At 37.8% G+C, this 23,344-nt stretch overlaps 1 protein-coding gene and 1 non-coding gene across 3 annotated transcripts in view; one reads left to right on the forward strand and one right to left on the reverse strand.

Annotated features, from left to right (window-relative positions):
- Positions 1–23,344, forward strand: part of GUCY1A2 (guanylate cyclase 1 soluble subunit alpha 2) — a 291,335-nt gene that overhangs the window by 53,307 nt on the left and 214,684 nt on the right. For both annotated transcript variants that reach the window (XM_031031602.2, XM_081799558.1), the window contains one exon: positions 18,487–19,205. In XM_031031602.2, coding sequence (XP_030887462.2) covers positions 18,487–19,205 — 719 coding nt within the window. The remainder of the gene's footprint in view (positions 1–18,486; positions 19,206–23,344) is intronic.
- LOC115942076 (small Cajal body-specific RNA 7) lies at positions 11,824–11,944 on the reverse strand. Its single transcript, XR_004076734.1, has one exon.

A 23,344-nucleotide genomic window follows, 5' to 3' on the forward strand; every position in this document is an offset into this window, starting at 1 on the left:
TTCCAGAGGAAGGAAAACTAAAGACACAAGACAAATTCAATGAATAATCCTGTGTTGGATCCTATACTAGGAAGTAGCTATGAAGAACATTATGGGGGCAGTAAACAAAATTGGAATATGGACTGTGAATTAAATAATACTCTACCAAAGTTAAATTTCCTCATCTTTAAAATTGTACTATGGTGAGGGCGCCTGGGTGGCTCAGTCGGTTAAGCGTCTGCCTTCCGCTCAGGTCATGATCTCAGGGTCCTGGGATTGAGTCCTGTGTCGGGTTCTCTGCTCAGCAGGGAGCCTGCTTCTCCCTCTCCCCCTGCCCCTCCCCCCCACTCATGCACATGCTCTCTTGCTCTCTCAAATCTTAAAAAAAATTAAAATTGTACTGTGGTTATGTACAGGAGCCTCCTTGTTAGGAAATACACACTGAAGTATTTAGGGGGAAAAGGGGTAGGATGTGTGCCATCACTCTCAAATTGTGTGTGTGTGGGGGGGGCGGAGAGAATGAGAATAAAAACAGATGGGGTAAATTGTTAACAAATTGGTAAATCTTGGTAAAAGAGTATGGGAGTTTTGGGGACTATTGAAGGTTTTCTCTAAGTTTGAAATCATATCAAAATATTTCCAAAAGCTGTTGAACAAAATTATAATTAAGATAGATAAGTCCAAAGGGACTTTCTATTTCTATTTGGTTGTAGTCCCAATTAAAAAAAAATCCAAACCTAAACTAAAACACATGAATGAGTTAAGAGCTTTTAGTCTGTTTTTATATTTCAGTGTGTTCTATTTTTTTCTAATATCAGCCATGAAAGCACCAAAGTTTATATGTATAATCAACATCCAGATTGGAGCGCATCTATGGGGCGTATTTCTTCAAGTTCTGTGGTCTTACTTATTAACCTGGTGTCGTGATAAGGACCTTGAAGATGAAATTAGAATAGTTACCTGAACATAATCTCACCCTGTTTATCTAATATTGCAAAGAATTGATAGTAGAATGGGTGATTCATTCCTCTGTCTCCCAGGTCATTTTACTGTTTTCCCACATAGAAGAATATTCAAGAATGAGAGCATCCGTTTCCAAACAATGAAAACGATAAAACTGCTGACTGCTTGTACTTCTCGTTACGTACTTGCCTGATGCTCTAGTAAATGACATCTATACTAGAAAACACTCCTTTCTCCTTGAATCCTTCTACTCTTAGGACATTCCTGGACTTCCCGAATACTTTCACTGGATTCAAAAGCCTCATCAGTCATTGACATAATCTCTTCTGTAGACTGTGATTTTTTTGATTGCTTCCCTGACATTTTAAATGCCCAGGGTAAATTATTTTTCACAGTCTGTCATCAGTCGTTAAATACTATTGCCGTGTGCTATGCAAGTGTTTCTGTATTTAGCAGCAGTGATTTCTGCTTCTCTCTGTACCAGTGTGGACAGTGAAACAGGATTTCCACCTGAAGCAGGACATCACACTAAGGAGCTGTTGAGAGTTTAAGTTGAGCGAATACGAGTTTGAAGTGAACTATTTAGAAGGTGGTGGAAAATCCGGTGATGGTAACTATCCGTGGTTATGATGACCACGGCCCACTTGTTTCTAAATTCATGACTGGTCAGAGCATCCAGCACATGCTAGATGCTCATTTTCTTTTTGGTCACATGGAATACTTTTGGAAGACCGTATCCATATTAAATATCTATTTAATTCTCTAAAATCTTAATTGTTGCATAGAAATGTAGTCTTTTTTTTTTTTTTAAGGCTTTATTTATTTGACACACAGAGAGCACAAGCAGGGAGAGAGGCAGGAAGAGGGAGAAGCAGGCTCCCCGCTGAGCAAGGAGCCCGATGCGGGGCTCGATCCCAGGACCCCGAGATCATGACCTGAGCCGAAGGCAACCGCTCAACTGACTGAGCCACCCAGGCGCCCTAGAAATGTACTCTTATAAAATGTAGTGAATTATACTCAAGTGTGAAACTTTTTTTAGGATCATAAGCAAACCTATGAGGCAGATATATGTCATTTCATGTCTTTTCAGGTCTTCTTAACCATCTACTCCCACCCAGCACCCACACACACACATTTTCATGTTGTTACATACCTGACAATCTTGATCCTTAAGAGACACAGGTTTTAATTAAATGATGAGCTGATGGAAGGTGGAAATCCAGGTAACAGTGGTACTCAGAAACCAGTGTCCCTGTTTCCACTTGAGTATGGTGGGCAAATAGGAGGGATCTGTGGGGTAGGGTAAGCACAGGAGAGCTGGCCTGCTCTTGGCTTCCTTCTTGTCTTATTTACCCAAGTATTTGGATAGTTCTGCTAAGTGAAATAGGGATGTAAGCAAGCTTTACTACAGTGTAGATTCTGTAGACAGCAGAAGTTAAGTTTATTGCTTCACTGTTTGTTTGTTTTAGAAGATCTCCCACATTGTGAGATTTGCACTTAGAACAAGGTTGCTATGGCCACAAAGCTTAAAAAAAAAATCTATTTGGCGTTTATGGCACCAGGCCAACCACTTCATTGTCAGTGGGATAGAAAAAACAAACTATGTTGACCGTTGACATCCTTCTGGAAGCTGGAAAGGAAATAGCAGTATTCTGGTGAGTTCCTGGGAATGGGCCGGAGAGAGAAAAGCCAGTATTTGGGTTTTTTTCTTTTGATTATGACTTTTTCTACAGTGCATTAAAGAAGTGCTTTGAAAAGAATGTGACATCTTTTGTTGATGATAAATTTGAGATCTTACAGCTCTGTAATATCTTCTTCCTGTGAAGTCTTGGATTTGGTTGACCTTTGGATAATGCATTTTTGTTTGCTTTCAAATATTAAGAAAGATTTCTCATATAACCTTTTGTTTTCTTTAGGAGTTAGGGAGTGGTGGGGAAGTGATAAACATTTATGGGAAAAAGAAGAGTTCTGAATTCAGACATTTTTGTGTTACGTCTCCTTTGTGTCAAATAGCCCTGAAACTGCTTATTAAGATATCTGTAAGAATAAACTAAGCTTTTGCTGCTCTTTTCTTCCTTCTGCATCTCCTACATCATGTGGTTTTCCCTCCCTCCCCTCCCTCAGAAGTGGCGTGTCCTCTTCTTTGTCCTCCTCTGCTCTCTTTTGGTGACCCCGGTGACAGGAGATGGGATGGACGAGCAGGGCACGCTCACAAGGCTCTGATGAGACCTGCCTGATTTGGGAAATGATTCTTGCTGGGACATTTCAAGAGACTAGAACAGGACAAGATTCTTACACTATGTTTGTAGAATCTGCCAGTGCATCTCGGTAGATGTACCATGTTGAACTTCGCCTCTTTGTTCCCATCTGCCTCAAATATAATGATTTGGGTTTTCACTAAAATCTTCCAGTCTCTGGCCCTCCTTTCCACGAATTTGTGGTATGTGACTTATTGTGATGATAATGCATGTGGCTTACTGTTTTTTGGTTGATTGGGTGCTTTTATTAGCTATTACTTTATTTCTCCTTAAATTTTCCTCTTTGGTCCTTCTGCTAATTTCTACATAAAAAAGGATTTAATACACGCCTACACAGGCTGTCGCTTATACCACCCTCAGTTTGGCTTTGGAATGGGACCAATTTAAGAACTTAAAGCCAAAGGCTTATCAGTATCCAGTCCATGTTTTTTGCATAATCTACATTTCTTTGTTGATGAGCCCCCTTATATTTCAGTTAAAAATTTAAAGCAATCTAAATATTCATTTATCCATTCGTACATCTATTGAACAAATATTTGTTGCCCACTGGGCACATTGTGTAGGTTCTGATTTACTCAGCCAACTGTAGTAGAATTCTGTGTAAGTTAATTGTAGACCCTTCTGTTCTCTTTTTCTCTTTGGGCCTCTGAAGCCTCCTTTTCTGAGTCTTGGGTCAAGACACTATAATATAGAAAATAGTCTGCCCAATTCCTTAGTATATCTTACTGTTAGACTTAGGTGTCCAATATTATAATCTATAAAGCTTTGGTATCAATAGACTGGAACCTTCAGATCTTCTTAGTAATGGCCCACATTTAAGATTTTTTTGTAAAGAAATAATTCAAAAGAAGAAGAGAAAACATTTAAAAATGGCATCATGGTGTTTATTGAATGCTCTTCATAATGGCAAAATATTGGCAACAACCCGCAGTCTAACTATGAGGAAATGGTCAATTAAAATATGATAAATCTGTTTCCAAGAACATTATGCAGCTGTTGCAATGAGAGCGATGTGCCAAGATTATGCTATAGCGTGGGGGGATGTTTATGATGTTGTCATAGCTCTGGTTCCCCGAGAAACAGACTCTGATGAAGATCTGTGCTCAGGATCCCTCGGGATCAATGACCCAATCAGGCAAACTTCATTAGGTTTCAAGTCCTGAGAATAATACTGTGTGGCTCACAGCTCCACCCTCCAGTCATCCTTCTTTCTAAAGTTAGGTAGCATGTGTTTGCACCTTCCACGTCTCACCAGGCCACTTCCTTGTGAGGTTGTGAAGAAAAGAGTGTGTGTCGAGGTGGTTGAGCTGGTGTTCACGTACCATCAAGCAAAGGTCTCGGCTCAACTTTTCAGAATTGCCCTCCAGGAGGCAAGGAAGGCTTTATCTTAGTATTCCCGCTCACCTCCAAACCAACCGTCTTTGGATGTGTGCTGCCCTGGGGAAGGGACAGGACATTGGACCAGGCAGTTTTCTTCAGCTGAAGGCAATTTCCAGAGCAAGACTTGGATCAGGGCTGACTGCTAAAATTACCTCCCGCATCTGCTAGAGAGAAAATATTACATGAGAAGAAAAAAGCCAAAAACAAAGTGCTTTGGTATTTATAATGAATCCAACTGTGTAAAGTATGTGTGGGCATATACAAAAACCAGAAGGAACATGGCTACATTACAAGAGTGAAAGAAGTCATAAGAACATAACCATCTCTCACCAAATAAGCCATGAATCCAAACAGACTGTAGGTTTGCTTACAATAACAGAAGAACTCCGGTGTATATTGTCTTCTCCTCTCTTGATTTAAGAAGATGACCATTTTTGTTAATTCTTGCATGGGTCAGGTTTTCCCTTGTGTTCTCTTTCTGGAACATGATGGACAGAGCTCAGGGTTCCTGTCAGATTCACATCAAGACGCGAACACACATGAACAGTCGCTGTGCTTGGGGTGGTCCTTTCATCCCTTCCCAGGCTGGCCTCCCCCGTGATGCAGAAGAGGTGGAGGTTATGGGTTCAGTCCCTACATGTGCTCTCAGTACCTCCCCCCACCCCAACAGCCCTAAATTGCTTCCCTACCCAGCCTAACATCTAATGTATGCATGATCCAAAGAGAGCTGAGTATGAAAAATGTGGATGGAGCAGGGCGAATAAATCAAATATGATACTGAAAACCAGTTTGAAGTGTATGCTCTAGTGAGGAGAAACAAACACATCTATTTCCCCAAGTTTGAGTGCACGTTCACTCAAGACCGCAAGCCCGGTGTAAAGGCATCTCGCGTTAGCTCTCTAATCTGAAGCAGACCTCTTGTATCTCTGCTGCTCGCCTGTTTGTTCGACATCATAACTTGTAATGTCCTTCCAGATCACACCTACTCTCTCTTCTCTCTAATGTACTCTTGCTTTTCCTATCTATTTAAAATAGTTCTTTTGAGCTGCCTTTAATGCATTTTGAATTAGTTCTTTGAAAACAAGGTGGGAAGACAAAGGAGAGCATGTGAGCTATTTTCAGATGCTTCAAAGGATTTCTGTGGGGGAGAGCAGAGGATATAATAGGACCAGTGGACTAAAGTTATAGGAATGGATTTTGCCTCTGTGGAAGAAAGAAGGAACTTCGTGATTACTAGAGATACTATTGGGAGAGCAAGCTTTAGGAGCTCCTCATCACGGGGTGTTGAAGTAGAGGAAAGGGGGCTATTTATGAGGACCATTGTATTTTGATGGAGGTTAGACTGGGTACCAGCGCAATTCCAATGTACTTGGTGACCTCGTGTGTTGATCTTCTGTGAAACAATGTAGCAAGAAATTCTCTTTTAAACAAACCTAGACATAATCCCATGCTATTATCCTCCAGAAATAAAAGACCATTAGGATTGCTTCTTTGTGAATGCCATTAACTCTGCCATATGTTACTATAAAAGCCACATTTGGATGTATGATGCACTAATTTCTGTCACACTTAAAATCTGATGCTATTTGGCTAAGGAAACACATATTTTAGCCTTAGGCTAACTATTTATTACCTAATTCGTTTGGAACGTTGTAAACATTTTCAGATTCCCATCAATTTTATTTCTTTACTACAACACAGCTTTGGTTCCAAAAATATGAATCCTTTCTGTACAAATTGGACAGAAGCAGAGCTCCCAAGACTGGGTTGGAGCAGTTGAGGAGGGTGAATCACAATTTAGCAATTGTAGAAAGTGTAATAATTAAAGAGGCATTAGCAGTGATTAACAGCTCCGAGTAAGCCCTCTGAGGATCCATCCTGGTGGAAATGACGCTCTCCCGCGGCCACTGTTGCGGCCTCCGATTTGAACAGGGCCAGTCATCCTCTACAGATGCCAGAGTCCATGCATGTGCATCGTAATTCCCTCCCCTACCTTCTTAGCCATCAGGTGAAAGACTAGTAGAAGTACAGGTCTGAGAGATGATGAGTAGGTCTCTGCAGGGAGATTCCAAAGCCTGCGAGCCACTGCCATATTTTTGCAATGTGGCAGACTGCCTTTCAGAAGCGGGGGCCCGGTGTGGGTACAGGGCTGAGGCAGGTGCATGTCCAGCTGCTATGGGGAATGAGCTTGCGTAAAAAGGCCTGCCAGCAAGTATTGAAGGGGATGAAAAACAGCAATGGAAAAACTATACATATACAACATAGTAGAATGTATTTATTACATGTATTATATAATATATATTTTATATATATGGGTAGTTACACACAGCTGTATTTATTCGTTTATTATTTATTCTTTTATCTGTTAATCAAAAAAATCCACTGCGGGCAAGCCAGTGTGTGAGTGATTAGAGTTCCAGTAGTGGTCTTTACTTTGCTTCTCTAAAATTCCATGTGAGTTTCTCTTCCAGGAACTTTGCATAATGTTCTTTTGGTCTGGAATGGTTTTCTTTCTGTCTGTTCCTTCTTGGTTGCCTAGACGACTTTTATTTATCCTTCAGATGTGTCCCTTTTAAAGGACACTTTCTTTGACCCAGTAGATTTCATTAGGTCCCTGATATAAGCTCTCAAGCACTGTGCCCCTTATTATAACACTATCATGATGTGGTTTCTTTTGGATTATTGCTGGAATATATGTTCAATTTCTGGATTATTCAGTCTTTCATGTAGCTCAGTAAAGGGAAGACCCATGTCTATTCTGGTCACTATAGTATTCCCAGTACTCAGCACTGAGACTGATCCTGACCAGGTGTTCTCTCTCTCTGTCTCTCTCTTTTTTATATAAAGGAATGAATAAATGTTGAATAGGACATAACTCTTGTCTTCACAGAGGTCATGTCTGGCTGAGCGGTGGACAAACAAGCAAGTGTGTGTGATAAATGCTAGAGGGTAATCACAATGTGCTTGAGAAGCCAAAAAAGCAGAGGCCACTACCTCAGTATATATGTCAGGGAAAGCATTTTGGAGGAATTTAGGTGTGAGGATCTGCAAGATGGGTCTAAGCAGACAACTAGCTAAGTGGGTTAGGAGAACGGAATTCCATTAAAGAAACAAAACAAAATAGAAAGCACATACAGGAGCCTGTATGTGAGAGAGAGGTTGTTGGGCATGTTTGGGAAATTCCCAGTGGTTCCTGATGGCTTGCGTAGGGATGTGAATCGGGCAAATTGGGGGAGATGAGGATGGGCCCAGAGTGAAGGCTGGATCAAACTTTGCTGAGCTTGTATTTTGTCCTAAGGGCTGTGGATAATACTGGGAGGGCTTTATGCAGAGAAATGATATGTAAGATTTATGATTTTGAGGAGTGTATAGAAAATGGATTGCAGAGAGACTGGAAAGCAGACAAGTTAGGAGGCTGTTGAAATAATTCTAGTCTGTGGATCATGGCGGCCTGAACAAGTGACAGGACAGACAGGCAGGGAAGGTGAGTCATGCACACATACACATACACATGGATGTATGTACTAAAATAAAATTGTACTCTATACATTATTCTGACAGTTTTAATTTAGCTTTGTATCTTACCAACTCAAATATGTCTTTATGTCTTTTTCTGTGTTGGTTTGCCACTTTAAATTAAGGAATACATGTACTCTCCTAGATTTTCTTCTACAGTATTTATTGTTTGGTCTTTTACATCTTAAGCTTCTAACTGATCCTAAAATTTGATTTTGTTTGTGATGTGAGATGGGATTTAATTTTGTTTTCCACATGGCTGGTGTCATTTATTAGGTAAACCATTCTTTCCCCCATTGAATTAAAATGCTATTTGGTACTACATTAAAACTTCTCGTATACACAGATTTACTTCTGAATTCTCTATTCTAACTCAGTCTCTTTGTTTGTTCCTGTGGAAACAACAAACGTAGCTGGAGTCCATTTCATTTATTCTTGTATCTGGTTCCTCCCAGTAGTCTTTCTATTCAAACATTTTGGGGCTATTGTAGGCATTTGTTCTTATATATGAGTCTTAAAATGATTGTGCTGGCAAGAAGCCTTGTTGAGACTATAGCAGGAAATGCATTACATTTATACATTAATTTTGGGAGAATTGATAGTTTTATAATAGAAAGTCTTCATATTCTAAAATATGGAGTATTTTTCCATTTGTTAGGTTTTGTTGGCTGTGGTAAGATTTTATAGTTTTCTTAACATAAGTTCTATGCCTTTCTCTTGAAATATATGACTTTACAGTTTTTATTTCTACTTTGAATATTTTCCCATTTCTACTTCTAGATTCTTGCTGCTAATACAGACAAAAGCTATTGATTCTATATTTCATATTCTGCTACTTTACTACTGTTTTAAAATTCTCGTAGTTTTTTTTCTATAAAATGTGTGTTCTAAATGTTTTGAGCACCAAAGTGAGGGAAAGAAAGCAAGTAAGCAAGAAAGAGCCTCCAAATTAGAAGACTTTCTCGATTTTCTGAATGTACAATCTTCTTCATTATCAAAAATATAATTTTACTCTTCTTTCCAGTGTGTATACCAATTATTTTACTTGCAGATCTCCTAGGATGCGCCGGAAACTCCAATATAACATTCAATAATGTGATAGCAAGCACACTGATCTCATCTCTGGTTTTAGTTGAAACATGTTTAGTATTTTATCCTTTAGGAGAAGCTTTGCTTCTGGTTTTTGGAAAGCAATATTTCTTGAGCAGTTTCTTTATATCCCTACGTTACTCAAAATTTTTATTAAAACAGTTAAATCTTAGACTTTTCAAAAACTACTGATACAATCATTTTCTCAATTTTATGAATGTGGTAATTTTTGCAGATAGATTTTCTGATATTGAACTACCTTTTTTTTTTTTAAGATTCTTTTTAAAGTCATCTCTACACTCAATGTGTGGGGCTCGAACTCAAGATCCCGAGATCAAGAGTTGTAGGCTCCCCTGGATTAAGCCCACCAGGCGCCCCAGACCTTTTCATTTCTGATATAAACACTATTGGGTCAGAATGTATTTTTCTATAAGTTTATAGATTCTATCTGCTACTTCTTCAACAAATACTCATGAGAGAAATTGGTTTTTACCATACTACCTCAAGTTTCGGCATTAAAGTTATGTGGTCTTGATAAAAGTAATTGAGTAGTTTTGATTTTTTTTTCTATGGCCTGGAAATATTTAAATAACTTCCTAATAATTTATTTTAAAGACCAGGCAGAACTCAGATTGCCCATTTCTTGGTGAATTTTGGCCATTTATATTTTGCCATAAAATTATTTAACATTACATTTATACATTTGATGGCAAAACATTGTGATTTTTTTATTCCTCTATTTTTTATTAATATGTAGCTATGTCATCTTTTTCATTCCTAATTTAGTATATTTTTTCTCTTAATTTCAGCTTTCACCTATTAGTTTTTTAAAAGCTCAACAGTTCTTAATTTGGAAGCTTTTTATTTGCTTTTTGCTGAAAACATTGATGATGTATTCTTTTTTTTTTTTTCAGTACAGTTTTTTCTGTGCCTCAGGATTTGTATGAAGTAGTCTTTTCATTGATTTCTAGAAGTTATAATTCCAACTTTGGTTTTCTCTTTAATTCAAAGGAGTGTATTGCTTAACCTCTAATTAGATATGATTTTTGGTCATCTTTTTGTTATTTGTAAATATTTATTATTTTTGTTACTATTAGAAAATGTGATCTGCAAAATCTTTACTTAAAAATACCTTACGGGAATTTTCTGGCCCGGTATTTGAGGAATTTTTATAACTCTTCATATGCATACAAACACATATATGCAAGTACATAGAAATATACATTGTGTACATATATATATGTGTTTGAATTTTGTTTATTAAATTTTATTTCAGTTTCATTTTTTCTCTGACTTTTTTATTAAGTTTTGCTTTTTATTGTTAATATGTATTCAATTAATCATTGACTTTGTTTTTTTTAATCTTTGATCTTTTTGGTTCTGAAAAAGGCACATTCAGGTTTTCCAGTATACTTTTATTTTTATAAAGTTTATTATTGTATATATTTTTATTTAATTTCTCTATGATTTTGCTTTTTAGTCTATTAGATCCATATGATCCTGAGAGATGTGTATTAAAGTCTCCCAAAATAATTGTATAGAGTTCTTTTATTCTTAATTCTTTAAATATATAAGGGCTTTACTGAAATATAATTCACATACCTTACATACCTTACAATTCACCCATTTAACGTGTATGCTTCAGGGTTTTTAGTGTCGTCATAAAGTTGTACAATCATCACTAAAGCAATTTTAGAACATATTTATCACTCCGTAAAAAAGCATGTATACGTTAGCAATCAATTCTTAATTGTTTTTGCTTTGTATATTTAGCTGCAATGTTGATTGGTTTATGCAGGTTTGTGTCTCTGAGGTCTTTATAAATTGTCAATTGTTATATAATGTTTCTCTTTATCCTGATTCACATTTTTAACTTTAATTCTACCTTGTTTGATATTAATAATGCTCCTTCCTTCTAGTTTCTTGGAATTCTTTGCCTACTGTCCACCTTTTATTTTTTAAATTGCTTCTTATAAGTGCCAGTCTTATGGGAGAAGTGAGAGTTCCTGCCACTGGATGGGAGGATTTGTTTATATTTACAGAAATACATAATTTACTTGATTTACTTTCTTCCATCTTGATTTTTGATTATTTATTTTGCATCTTTTTTCCTTATTTTTTTCTCCTGTATTGATCAAGTTGAATTAGCCTATGTATATATATTTTTACCTTCATAATTTGAAAGTTCTACTCTGCTTTCCCATTATTGGTTATCTTCCTTTTGCTGTTATTCAAATTAGACCCACATGTTTTCCCGAGATGGTTTAGTTCCAGATTATGGGTAAGATGCACCTCACAGGAGTCAACAGTTTTTCTTTCCCTCTGTTTCATTAATTTTTATTTAACCTATATCAATCAATCCTGACTGCAACTTGTGCCTTTCCATCTGTAGACTCAGGATTCTCTATAGTTCAGAGGGAAATTATCTCTATTTTTTGCTTTAGTTACATTTCTTCCTCCACTGGTTTCTTTTTCTCATTCCCGATCACACTGTGTTTAGAGGTTGTACTTTTCAAGAGTTGTCCTACTAAATCTGTTTGCAGTCAACAGAGGAATCACAGACAAATATATATAATACAAGGGAATATCTGCTATTTTATATATGCTTTGCTACTTGAAAGAGTAGCAACTAATAATACTGGAGTGTAATTTTATGATGCTCTGCTTTTTAAAAAAAAACTTAGATTAATTACATACATATTAAAAATTTCCAATCATACAACATTCAACCCCCAATTATCTCTATTTCATCATTTCCATATGATGTTCTACTTTTTAGATGTAGTTTCTGGGTGAAAAACATATTCCAGACTTTTCAGTTTGGCTTCATCTCCATTGTGCCATGTTTCTCACTATTAAAATTTATATGCTATGCATATTTTAAAGCAGATCTTAGCATATTCTCAAAATTAAAAACTTGAGACTTAACCATCATAAATATTTTTGTTCCTAAAGCACTTAATATGCTTCTGATAATGCCTATTCCTTTGGGTATTCAAGAATTAATGTTAAATCTGTTAGAGGGTCCCCCATTGTTATTCTTAGCAAATTCTTTGATAGCTCAAAGATATTAAAACCCTGTTTTTTAAGAATTTGAATATATGTCCTCTTTTCTTTAAGTATATCATAAAATTTAAGACTATTAACTAGTTTTAGTTCACCTATACTTAAAAATGAATACGTGACATAAGTTGTGTTCTTTTTTGGAGGGTCACAGAGATGCCACAAAGTCAGTGAAAGGAGAATGACATGCCTCTAAAATAGTAGAAAAGCATTGTTTAACTCTTCATAGATTAAGACCAAAATTGATAGGGGTCCTTCTTTGCATTATTATCCTAACACTTCTACTTACTTAACGACAGAATACTCTGAAACTACAAAAAACTACACCCCAACAGAGATTCAAATGAAACTGTATCAATAGATCAGATTGAAAACAATTTTCTTTAAAATTCGTTTCAGGCAGTGGGATTTTTTAAGAGCCTTTCTCCTTTGTTATTATTTAGACCTATGTGTATAATATTTACCGGTAAATCTCCTCTGGGTGGCTGAGACCAACTTCAGTCATTTCTTTGTAGGTTAGCTTGACACTAGAATAATAGTTTTATAGAAGTGTCATCAAACTAGCTGACAAACACCTTAGGGACTTGCTAGATAAAAGAATTGTTTCTGGACAAATACTATATACTATCACTTATGTATGTGGAATCCAAAAACGCCAAACTCCTAGAACGGTGGTCACCAGGGATTGGGAGGTAGAGGAATTGGGGAGATGTTAGTCAGAGCGTACAAACTTCCAGTTAGAAGATGAATAAGTTTTTGGGATTGATTGTACAACTTTGTGATTATTGTTGACAATAATGTATTATTTACTTGAATATTGTTAAGAGAGTAGATCTTAAATGTTCTCACTACAAAAAAATGAGAACTATGTGACATAATGAAGGTGTTACCTAACACACCAAGGGCAATCATTTTGCAATATATAAATGTATCAAAAGAACACTCGGTGTACCTTAAAGTTATACAGTGTCATGTGTCCGTTATAGCTGAGTAAAGCTGAAAAAAATGTTTCTCTGAAAAGATAATTATCTCCTTAATATATATTGAAATCTCTTTACAGTTTGGACTTGAGATAGAGTTGTGCTTCAGTTACATTATTTAGATATTAGGTTGAAGAAGCCTAGTTAATTAAAAAATAATTATAGGGAGTCTACAGCTCACAGAAGTGTGTAGTTGGCAGGTTTTCCGCTCCTCAGTTGAACTTTATGCCACTTAAGGATACACCTGTTGCTTTGGTGTTTTTTCTGTGTTAGTGGAGACCACTGTCCTCGCTGGGTGACAAGGATGGTCTCTGGACCTAAAGACCCTCTTTTATTGATAGATCTTCCCTTAAAGGATCCAGGACCCTAGTTTATGCCGTATCTTTGGTGCCTTCTCGCTCTATTTACTTGATTTTCAATGAAGGCAATATTTTCTTTTCCAAGTCTAGAGGTCAGATTTATAACGGTTTTACAAAGTGAGTAATTTTAGCATCCCAATACTAGTATTAATTCACCTGAAAACTATTACTTTACCTGCCACACACTCCTTAACCCCTTACACCCAGTATTCTGCCCTTTCCCATCCACTGAAATTGCTGTCAAAGTCCCCAAAGTGCTGACCGATCCAATTTACAGTTTTCTGTCCTTACCTTACTTGACATTGCTCTGGCATTTAGTAACTGTTGACTGTTCTTTGTAACTCCTTTCTGTTGACTTTAGTGATGCATTAATTCATTCAACATCTAGCTAATATTTATTGAGCACCTACTAAATGTCACACAGAATGCTAGGCATTGATCATATAATGTTGAGCAAGACATGCATTTCCCACCCCCCCACCCAGATGTCTTTCTCTTTTGAAATACTGTGCTTATTTCAAAGATGTAGTATTAGACATGCTTCACCCTGAAACCTACCTTTGCTACCTACCGTTGTGTGAGCTTGGGCAAATTTCTTAACATTTTTCACTTGTAAAATGAGGACAATTAAAAATACCTACCTGATAAGAATTTTTTTAAGTGTAAAGTGATCTATGAAAATGTTCAGCACATTGCTTAACACTCTTCTCACTGGGACTTCTCTAATTCAGGCCATATAATCTTTTAAAGACATTATAGCGTCTCTCTGGCTGGTGTCTTTGACTCTGGTCTTGGCACCCTCAAGTCCAGCCTCTACATTGCTCATCAGTTACCAACTCATGCCCTCACTCCTGTTCCCCAGATGTATCCACTTACTTTTTGCCCTTCCCTGATCACGCCATTCCATTTCTCTGGCTCATCTGTATTCCATTAGTGTCCATTCATTAATGTGATTGTTCCTTCATTGTTGGGTTTTCGAACACCCACTTTTTCTTCAAGTCTCCGTTCAGACATTATCTCCCTGAGGAGAGAGTCAGACATTCTTTTCTGCATACCTTCATAGGTATTCCCATGTGCCTCTGTTACAACCCAAATCCCACTGTGATTTAATTATCTGTAGAGTCTCGTATTAGAAAAGAATGTGTCTAGTTGTTCTTAAATGTGGCACAAGTGTAGCTTTAAAAGCTTTATTGTATTTATCAAACAAATACTTAGAGGAAAGCTTAGTTTCTGTGAATGAAATCTTAGTGTCTATGTTGCCAGGCATTATGCTATTGATGGGTATGCAGACATAAAGGGGATAATGTCCTTGTCCTTAAGAAGTGCACAATGTGAAGTCAGATGGAGAGCAGATGAGGGACAAAAGATTCTTATCATCGATGAATAGATTATTTTCAGCTAAAGGACTTCACGTTTAGGCTATTCATTTTTCTCAAGAGGTGAATTGACAGTAATTTAAAATTCTAACTTCTAACTTACTTGTTAATGAAAGCAGATTTTTTTAAGTTTTGCCCCTAGAGGAATGTATTCTTATAGACCCAAATGTCAAGCTGTCATAGCGTTTTCTGTTATGAGAAGATGAGCATTGTCTATATGTTTTAAGTGATTTACTCTAAGTAGGGGGTTTGCATCAGTCGTAGGTACAGGCTTGGAAGTCAGAACTGTACCAGTTGTCTGAGCTGAAATACTTTCTCTGTGCTTCCTAAATTTTGAGATAAGGTTTAAAGTGTAAGTCTTGGCTATTGATTTATAGCATATTTGCAAGAGTTACATGATCTTTCACTAGTTTTCCATGTTTCCAACTGGAAGAAGTTTTTTCTTCTTTTATGATCTTGTACATTTTCATAATTGTGAGAACAAAAATCTTTATTAGTTAATCAAGGATTGTGGTTTTATAGAATTGCCATGTATAGGATTTGAGTGTAATATTCAAAACATTTTAGCTTTTCTTTATTGATACAATTTGCTCTAGCAGCCTCGTAGGTCTTGGTGTCATCATTGCAGAATTAACAACCCTGTACCAAAGTGCTTTGTAAGACAGTGGGGATTTCTAGCTGATGGGATGCTGTACTCACAGAGTAGTTTTTAGCTTGTGCCTCTGGTGAATTTACTTGTTATTTTCTGGATGATTTGGGGGGATTTTGGCGCTGGAAATAGAGCATAAGCTTACCGTATTATGTTTATATCTATGTTCTTTAATAACTGAGGACATTTTCAGTGTTATGAAAAAAGCAAGTTAGAAGAAATTCGCTTTTCCTTTTCTGTGCATAAAGACCCTGAATCCTTTTAAAATCGGACTCTTCAAAGGATAGAAGCCATCCGTGATTTTTAATGGCACATGGGATTCTGTAGTTTAGCAAGTATAGTCAGCTTATAGGAATTTTATTTATTTGGAATTTAGTTTTAATTAGACTTTTGTGAAGAAAAAACTTAATAGCAACCAAGAACATTGTTTTTGAAGGGATATCCATTTAATTTGTATTAGGACTTTTTAGTTATGTAGTGATGATGATACAGGGATTTGGCATAGGAAGGTATTTTTGTGAAGGAATTTTCAGACAGATAGTCATCAAACCAAGAGAGTAAGGTTTTAGAAGCCAGAGAGAAGGGAGATTTAGGAGGATGAGATGATCAGTAGAGTCAAATTAAAAGAAAAACAGCGAACAAGGTTAACTGAGGTAGGGATCGAGCAGTATGTATTGCCTGAAGCATTTTCAAAAGTAGTTTCAACAGAGCAGTGGGAACAGAAGCCAAATTGCAGTGAGTGTCCTCACCTTGCTTTTTTCCTTCCACACTGGAGAACTGGACAGATGAACGCTATTATTCTCCGTTTGGGCTGACATTACTGTTAGTGAATGCAGCACATGCTGAAGGGCAGTCTTGTACCATGACCATGTAAGATGCACAGTCATGTTTTTAATCTCGATAGGTGACTGTCTCAGCTTGACTTGCATGTCGGATCTATGAAACCAAAATTAATGTGAAATTCTTCTTAATAAAAGGACTCTTTCTCACTTAGATTTTCTACCGCTTTTTGTTTCATTGCTTTTTTTTTTTTTTTAAAGATTTTATTATTTGACAGAGAGAGACAGTGAGAGAGGGAACACAAGATGGGGGAGTGGGAGAGGGAGAAGCAGGCTTCCCGCGGAGCAGGGAGCCCAATGCGGGGCTCAATCCCAGGACCCTGGGATCCGAAGGCAGACGCTTAACGACTGAGCCACCCAGGCGCCCCTTGTTTCATTGCTTTTAAGAACTTTTTTTGTCAAACTGATTTCTTCACTTGGCTATCACAATGTTTATACTCTGTAGTACTGCCTCAAAAAATATATGATGCGTTTTGACTGTGTTTTTCAAATGGTATTGTTGACTGTTCTATTCCTGCATTTCTGCATGGGGAGAACCCTTAGGGAATGATAAAGGTAGGAACAGCAAACCGAGCTGTAGACAACCCAGACTGCTCTGTATTGAACAGGACACTAGCAAGGTGACCTCTGTCTTTTCCCAATCCTGCCTTACCTTCAGGACCTCCCTGTAAGCTGCAGGAGACGAGGCAAGAAAATATGAATACACAAACTTACATGTATTGATTCCAGCCAAAGTCAAAGGAGAAACAGAATGACTCCATATGGAAGATTCCTTTAGCACATACACTCAACTCTCATATATGCATTGTACTCTTCCTCTTTGGACCATAAATTCCCTCCATATTTTTCCTCAGATCATCCTTAAGGGTGGATCTAACTAGATCACGTGTGACTGGTTCTAATTTCTACATCATGCATTGTGTGTATGTATGTATGTATGTATTTTTTGTTATAATTCCATTGCTGTAACATAGAATTCCTTTGGCCATGGCATATGGAAGTATGAACTGAGAATACAAAGGCTTTTAACTCTTTCTAGTGAGATTCCTACTCCACTCTTGGCTACTCTCATTTTTGCGGGTGAAAGAATGCAAATCAGCCCACAGTTCTGCCACTTTTAGTTCCCTGTTTGGTCTCTCTCTCACTGGGGTCTAACTTAATTATTTCTGTTGACACTAGATAAACTGATGTCTTTCCCCACTCAGGTACCATAAATTCCCTCTCTGGGTGATATTTCCCACTTAACAAATGAATTTTGAAAAGATAGTAATAGTGGATGGAGGCAATAGAGACACAACATTATAGTTGCTTCTGAAAAGTTACTCTAACGAAGAGGGAGATCATTAAGATGATCTTATTTCTGCTGATTATAGCAAATGCAGTAGGGTATTGAAAAGAAGAGTGAGCAGCTAGATTAGCAACATTTGGAAAGTTTATGCTATAGGGGCTCAGGGGAGGGAGGCGTGAATAGGCAGAGCACAGAGGATTTCTAAAGCAGCAAAGCTACTTTGTATGATGCTACAAGGGTGGACACATATCATTACACAGTTGTCCAAACCCAAGAGTGCAACCACCAAGAGTGAGCCCTAATGTAAACTATGGACTCTGGGAGATGATACTGTGTTATTGTAGGTCCATTGGTGGTAACACATGTATCAGAGTAGCCCAGGACTAATAGTGGGGTGAGGGGGAAGTTGTGTGTTTGTGGGGAGAGGGTTCTATGGAAAATATCCATACTTATTGTTTAATTTTGCTGTGAATCTAAAACTGCTCTAAAAAAATAAGACTATTTAAAAACAAACAAAAATACTAAAACAAGTTTATGCTTATTAACATCTTAGAAGCCTCCAGAAGATGAATTGAAATTTACTTTCTCTAATTCAAAATGAATTCATCTCTTTGGGAATTTGTGGGCCCAAGGGAATACTTCTGTTGCCTCACTCACTAGTTATCCCCTTTGATAAGCATTAAAAAAAGCTATAAATTCGATTATTTCATTATACTTCTCTAACATTTCCTACCCGTTTACCTCCAGGTTTGAAGTTTGAGGAAATCCAAGAAAGATTTGGCGAGGAGTTCTTTAATATATGCTTTGATGAGAATGAGAGAGTCCTTCGAGCTGTGGGCGGCACATTGCAGGATTTTTTTAATGGCTTTGATGCTTTGTTGGAACACATTAGAACTTCTTTCGGAAAACAGGCCACTCTGGAGTCGCCATCATTCCTATGCAAAGAGCTCCCTGAAGGCACTCTGATGCTCCACTATTTCCACCCTCACCATACTGTGGGGTTCGCAATGCTCGGGATGATTAAGGCCGCAGCCAAGAAGATCTACCGGCTGGACGTGGCGGTGGAGCAAGTTGCCAGTGAGAAGCTGGGCTCTGAGGCTTCGAACCCGGGCAACTGTGGCTGTCTTACCTTCCTTATCAAAGAATGTGAAAACACCACCATCACGAAGAACCTTCCCCAGGGCACCTCCCAAGTTCCTGCGGACCTCAGAATCAGCATCAGCACCTTCTGCAGAGCCTTCCCTTTCCACCTGATGTTCGACCCCCACATGTCCGTCCTTCAGCTAGGGGAAGGCCTGCGGAAGCAGCTTCGATGTGATGCTCACAAAGTGCTCAAGTTCCAGGACTGCTTCGAGATCGTGTCTCCAAGGGTTCATGCCGCCTTCGAGAGGGTCCTGCTGCGCCTGTCCACCCCATTCGTGATCAGGACCAAGCCCGAGGCTTCTGGCACTGAAAACAAAGACAAGGTAAGTGGCCACAGGCTGGAGCTGGGTGGTGGGAACTGGAAGAGTGCATAATTATTTCAGTAAATTACATGCTGGCTGGCTGTCCTTGTAATTATTTAGGCAAGAGAGCTTAAAGTGTCATTTTGGAAATCACTGGTGCCTGGATGTATGTAAAAAGATTTGGCCTTCTTCCCAGCCATTTTGCATAGTGTCTGCCTCTTCCATTAATTTATTTCAGCATATAAAAAGAAGATACTTATTAATACCAGCCATAGTAATTACAGAAATGATAGGACTCCCTTAAAGCCTGATACTGTAAACCCATGACTATTTCTACGGATTGAAGTCACACTACAAGACAAATGGTAAGACGGAATCCCACATCGTGGGGCCTGCTTGCCTTCTAAAATAAATAGGGGTGAAAAGCAAGCTCCACTTTGAATGTGCTCTGCTCTAAATTTCATAATTGAGGAACATCTGGTTTATATCCTATTTTTGTCTCAGTTTGCAGAAGAATGGATTTTCTAAAAGTTGTAAAATTAAGGGACGATCTCAAGACTTCTAAATAGATTTTAGTATTAAAACAGACTCCTTCCTTCAGAACATGCTCACTGCTTGGAGAACACGGTGAACACTAGGAATTATTGTGAATTTCTTTGAATTCCCTTTTTGGAAAGTCTGGGTTATAAATTATAAAGAAACAAAAAGCTAAAAGCTAAATCTTGAATTCGTTTACACAAGTATGTTCCCTCAGGTAAATTTTTTTTTTTTTTTTAGGAGAAGTCAACATTAGAATAATAAAATGTAAAGAAAGTTAGTCATTACTATTTTAAATAGGATAATAAATAATATAAATAATACTGTTCCAGAGTAGACATTTACATATATGCGTGTTCAGCTTCTAGTAGAGCTATTCAGTATTTTGTATCGAGGACAATAAAGTTCTTTTAGGTGATTCAGCTTGTTCCCAAGCATTTTGGGGAAAGCTGTTGGCTTTTAGAAATGAACAGGCTTGGGGCACCTGGGTGGCTCAGTTGTTAAGCTTCTGCCTTTGGCTCAGGTCATGATGCCAGGGTCCGGGGATTGAGCCCTGCATCAGGCTCCCTGCTCCACGGGAAGTCTGCTTCTCCCTCTCCCACCTCCCCCCTGCTTGTGTTCCCTCTCTCGCTGTGTCTCATCCTCAGTCAAGTAAATAAATAAAATCTTAAAAAAAAAAAAAGAAATGAACAGTCTGCTCTGGGCTAAAGGAAGAATTGTAGAGACGATTAAAAACTCAGTGAATGAATAATCACATATTCTGGAGCACCTGCCATCATAAGTAAACAAGGGAATAGCCTCCTGGAAGCAGAGCCAAAGACATTTTTGAGGATTTTATATAGCATTCATGTTAGAACTGATTTTTATCATTTTGAAATTCAGTGGAAAAATTTTTAACAAAATGCTTGAGAACTAGGGAATGATGCCCATTTATTCAGGATGTCTGGGTCCTGTGACTTACCATTTTTCATCATTTACGTTCAGTGATTTCAAAACATCTACGGACAAACCTGAAATTCCAGCTAGGCACATTTGGATATTTTAGTCTGAATGAATTGGTATTTTTCTATGCGATTACACGTTTTAAATAATACTTTTCACATGTGCGTATTTTATATATATATTTATATGTTCAGTGATTGCTGCCCATTTTTGAAGCTGTTTAGAAAAAGAGGAAATCTGTTAAATGTGTGTTTTTTCCCATAGTTGTAGTTGATTTAAAAGGGGAATTATTCTATCTTTATAACTTAGAGAATATTAAAGCTGTCGGTTCTGTTTTGCAGAAGTGAAGTGTTTGGCTAGAAGGGTTTGAGCAGGTTTGGCCTCTGAAATTGGAGTGAATATTTTTGAAAATGTGCCTGAGGTGGAATATATTATTATCCATGTTAATTGCTCTCTATATTTGTAGATTTGAGAAAAATTAATTCATTTTAAAGTGATTGCTTCAGATTTTCCCCCCTATATTTCATCTGGCTTGTATTTCTATTTAACTTGTATACCAGGGTAAGGAATAGGCATAATGAAATGATGACTCAAATGTCAAGGCCCCCTGCCAATTCCAATAATAAGGCACTGTTCTCATTGAGAAGATACAGTTATAACTTAAATACGGCAGTGACAGCTTAAAAAGAATAGGCAGGATATTTAGTTAGAATAAGGATAGCAATCCTCTCATCCTTATGTTTCTGTTTTGTTTATTCACCTGGGTTTGCCACATGGGACATTTGGGAAGCCATTCTTGGCCCAAATTGGAATGGTAGTCAATAAAGTTAGGGCATGGAGTCTTAACCAGATGAGTAACATTTTTGAATTACTATGTTTCCAAATCCCTTTTTTGAAGACATGGAAGGAGGAAAGAGAATCAAGTTTAAAAATTACAGGTCTGTTGATAAATTTGATCTTGATATTCATTATTTTCCCCATAAGGGCTCTTCTTGTTAATAAATAACTCCATGTTGTCTGAAGTTTCTAATTGTTTACTGGGCCTTGGTAAGAAAGGGCAATTTTAAAAATAATTTAGGATATTCCTTTGTCTAACAATGGAGGCTTTCATGATAATTTAACTATTTTGGCTATGCCCTTAATACCAATGAACCACCACTCCCGCGGTCCAGAAAAAAAAAAAATGCAAAAAATGAAAAACAAGAGCTAATCATGCAGCTGAGTGACAATAAATCATTTGCAGAATGAACTGTAATGTTTTTGCTAAACCATGATCTTTTCCATTTTTGCTGTCAATCGTTGGTTTACTATAGACAGGAGGTAGGACACGCTTGTGAGCAATTTGGTGATAGGCAAATGAAACAGAAAGCCAGGATCCTGGTTGTAGAGAATTTGCATCTTGATTGTGCAGTGATGAGTTACAAAGACAGAATGGTTGGTTACCAGAAGGGAGAATGTCACTGAGAGATATCTGATGCAGTCATCACTGGCAGGTTACAACTCAACAGAGTTCTGAAGTCAGAAGGGACTCTTCCAGATGGACCGACCAAGCTTTGAGTCCCATTATTTGGCTCTTGTGCATCTTCTAAGCGATCACCCAGGTCTTTTTTTTTTTTTTAAAGATTTTATTTATTTATTTGACAGAGAGAGACACAGCGAGAGAGGGAACACAAGCAGTGGGAGTGGGAGAGGGAGAAGCAGGCTTCCCGCGGAGCAGGGAGCCCCATGCGGGGCTCGATCCCAGGACTCTGGGATCATGACCTGAGCCGAAGGTAGACGCTTAACGACTGAGCCACCCAGGCGCCCCCACCCAGGTCTTACATAGTCTTCTCTCTCTCTCTTTTCTTGTCCTCCCATATGGTGTTGCTGTGTTTCTATCGTTCCTTAAAGCTCAACTTCTTTTCGTCATCTTTCCTTATCTGATGTCAAGTATTAGAGATGAATGAATTAGTTCATTGTTAAAAAAGAACAGATGCAGCATTGGGAATTCATGGCAAATTATGAATCTATTTTAATTTGTGCTGTGCATTGTTAGGTCATTCAGATCTCACTATTATTCTGAGAATTTGGAAGTTAATCACCTAAATCTTTTGAGGCATCACTGTGAGTTTAAGAAGAAATTTGTTGCAGTCTGATGTGTAGTTTGGGGGATCACATCTAGTCATATAAATAAAAAATTGACATAGGTTCCAAAGCCTTATTGTGTGGAGGAGGCTGTGTTTGTAAATAGGGCTGTTAGAAACCAGAGGAATGGCAGAGAACAGACACATAGGTCAATGCTACATGGGTTTGCTTCAGCCACATGCAGAAGAATGAAACTGGACCATTTCCTTACACCACACACAAAAATAGACTCAAAGTGGTTGAAAGACCTAAATGTGAGACAGGAGGCCATCAAAATCCTAAAGGAGAACACAGGCAGCAACCTCTTCGACCTCAGCCGCAGCAACTTCTTCCTAGAAACATCGCCAAAGGCAAGGGAAGCAAGGGCAAAAATGAACTATTGGGACTTCATCAAAGATAAAAAGCTTTTGCACAGCAAAAGAAACAGTCAACAAAACCAAAAGACAACCGACAGAATGGGAGAGGATATTTGCAAATGACACATGAGATAAAGGGCTAGTATCCAAAATCTATAAAGAACTCATCAAACTCAACACCCAAAGAACAAAGAATCCAAT

Source organism: Leptonychotes weddellii, chromosome 11, assembly GCF_054177405.1.
Source record: "Leptonychotes weddellii isolate Sample4059 chromosome 11, ASM5417740v2, whole genome shotgun sequence".
NCBI classification, from domain to species: domain Eukaryota; kingdom Metazoa; phylum Chordata; class Mammalia; order Carnivora; family Phocidae; genus Leptonychotes; species Leptonychotes weddellii.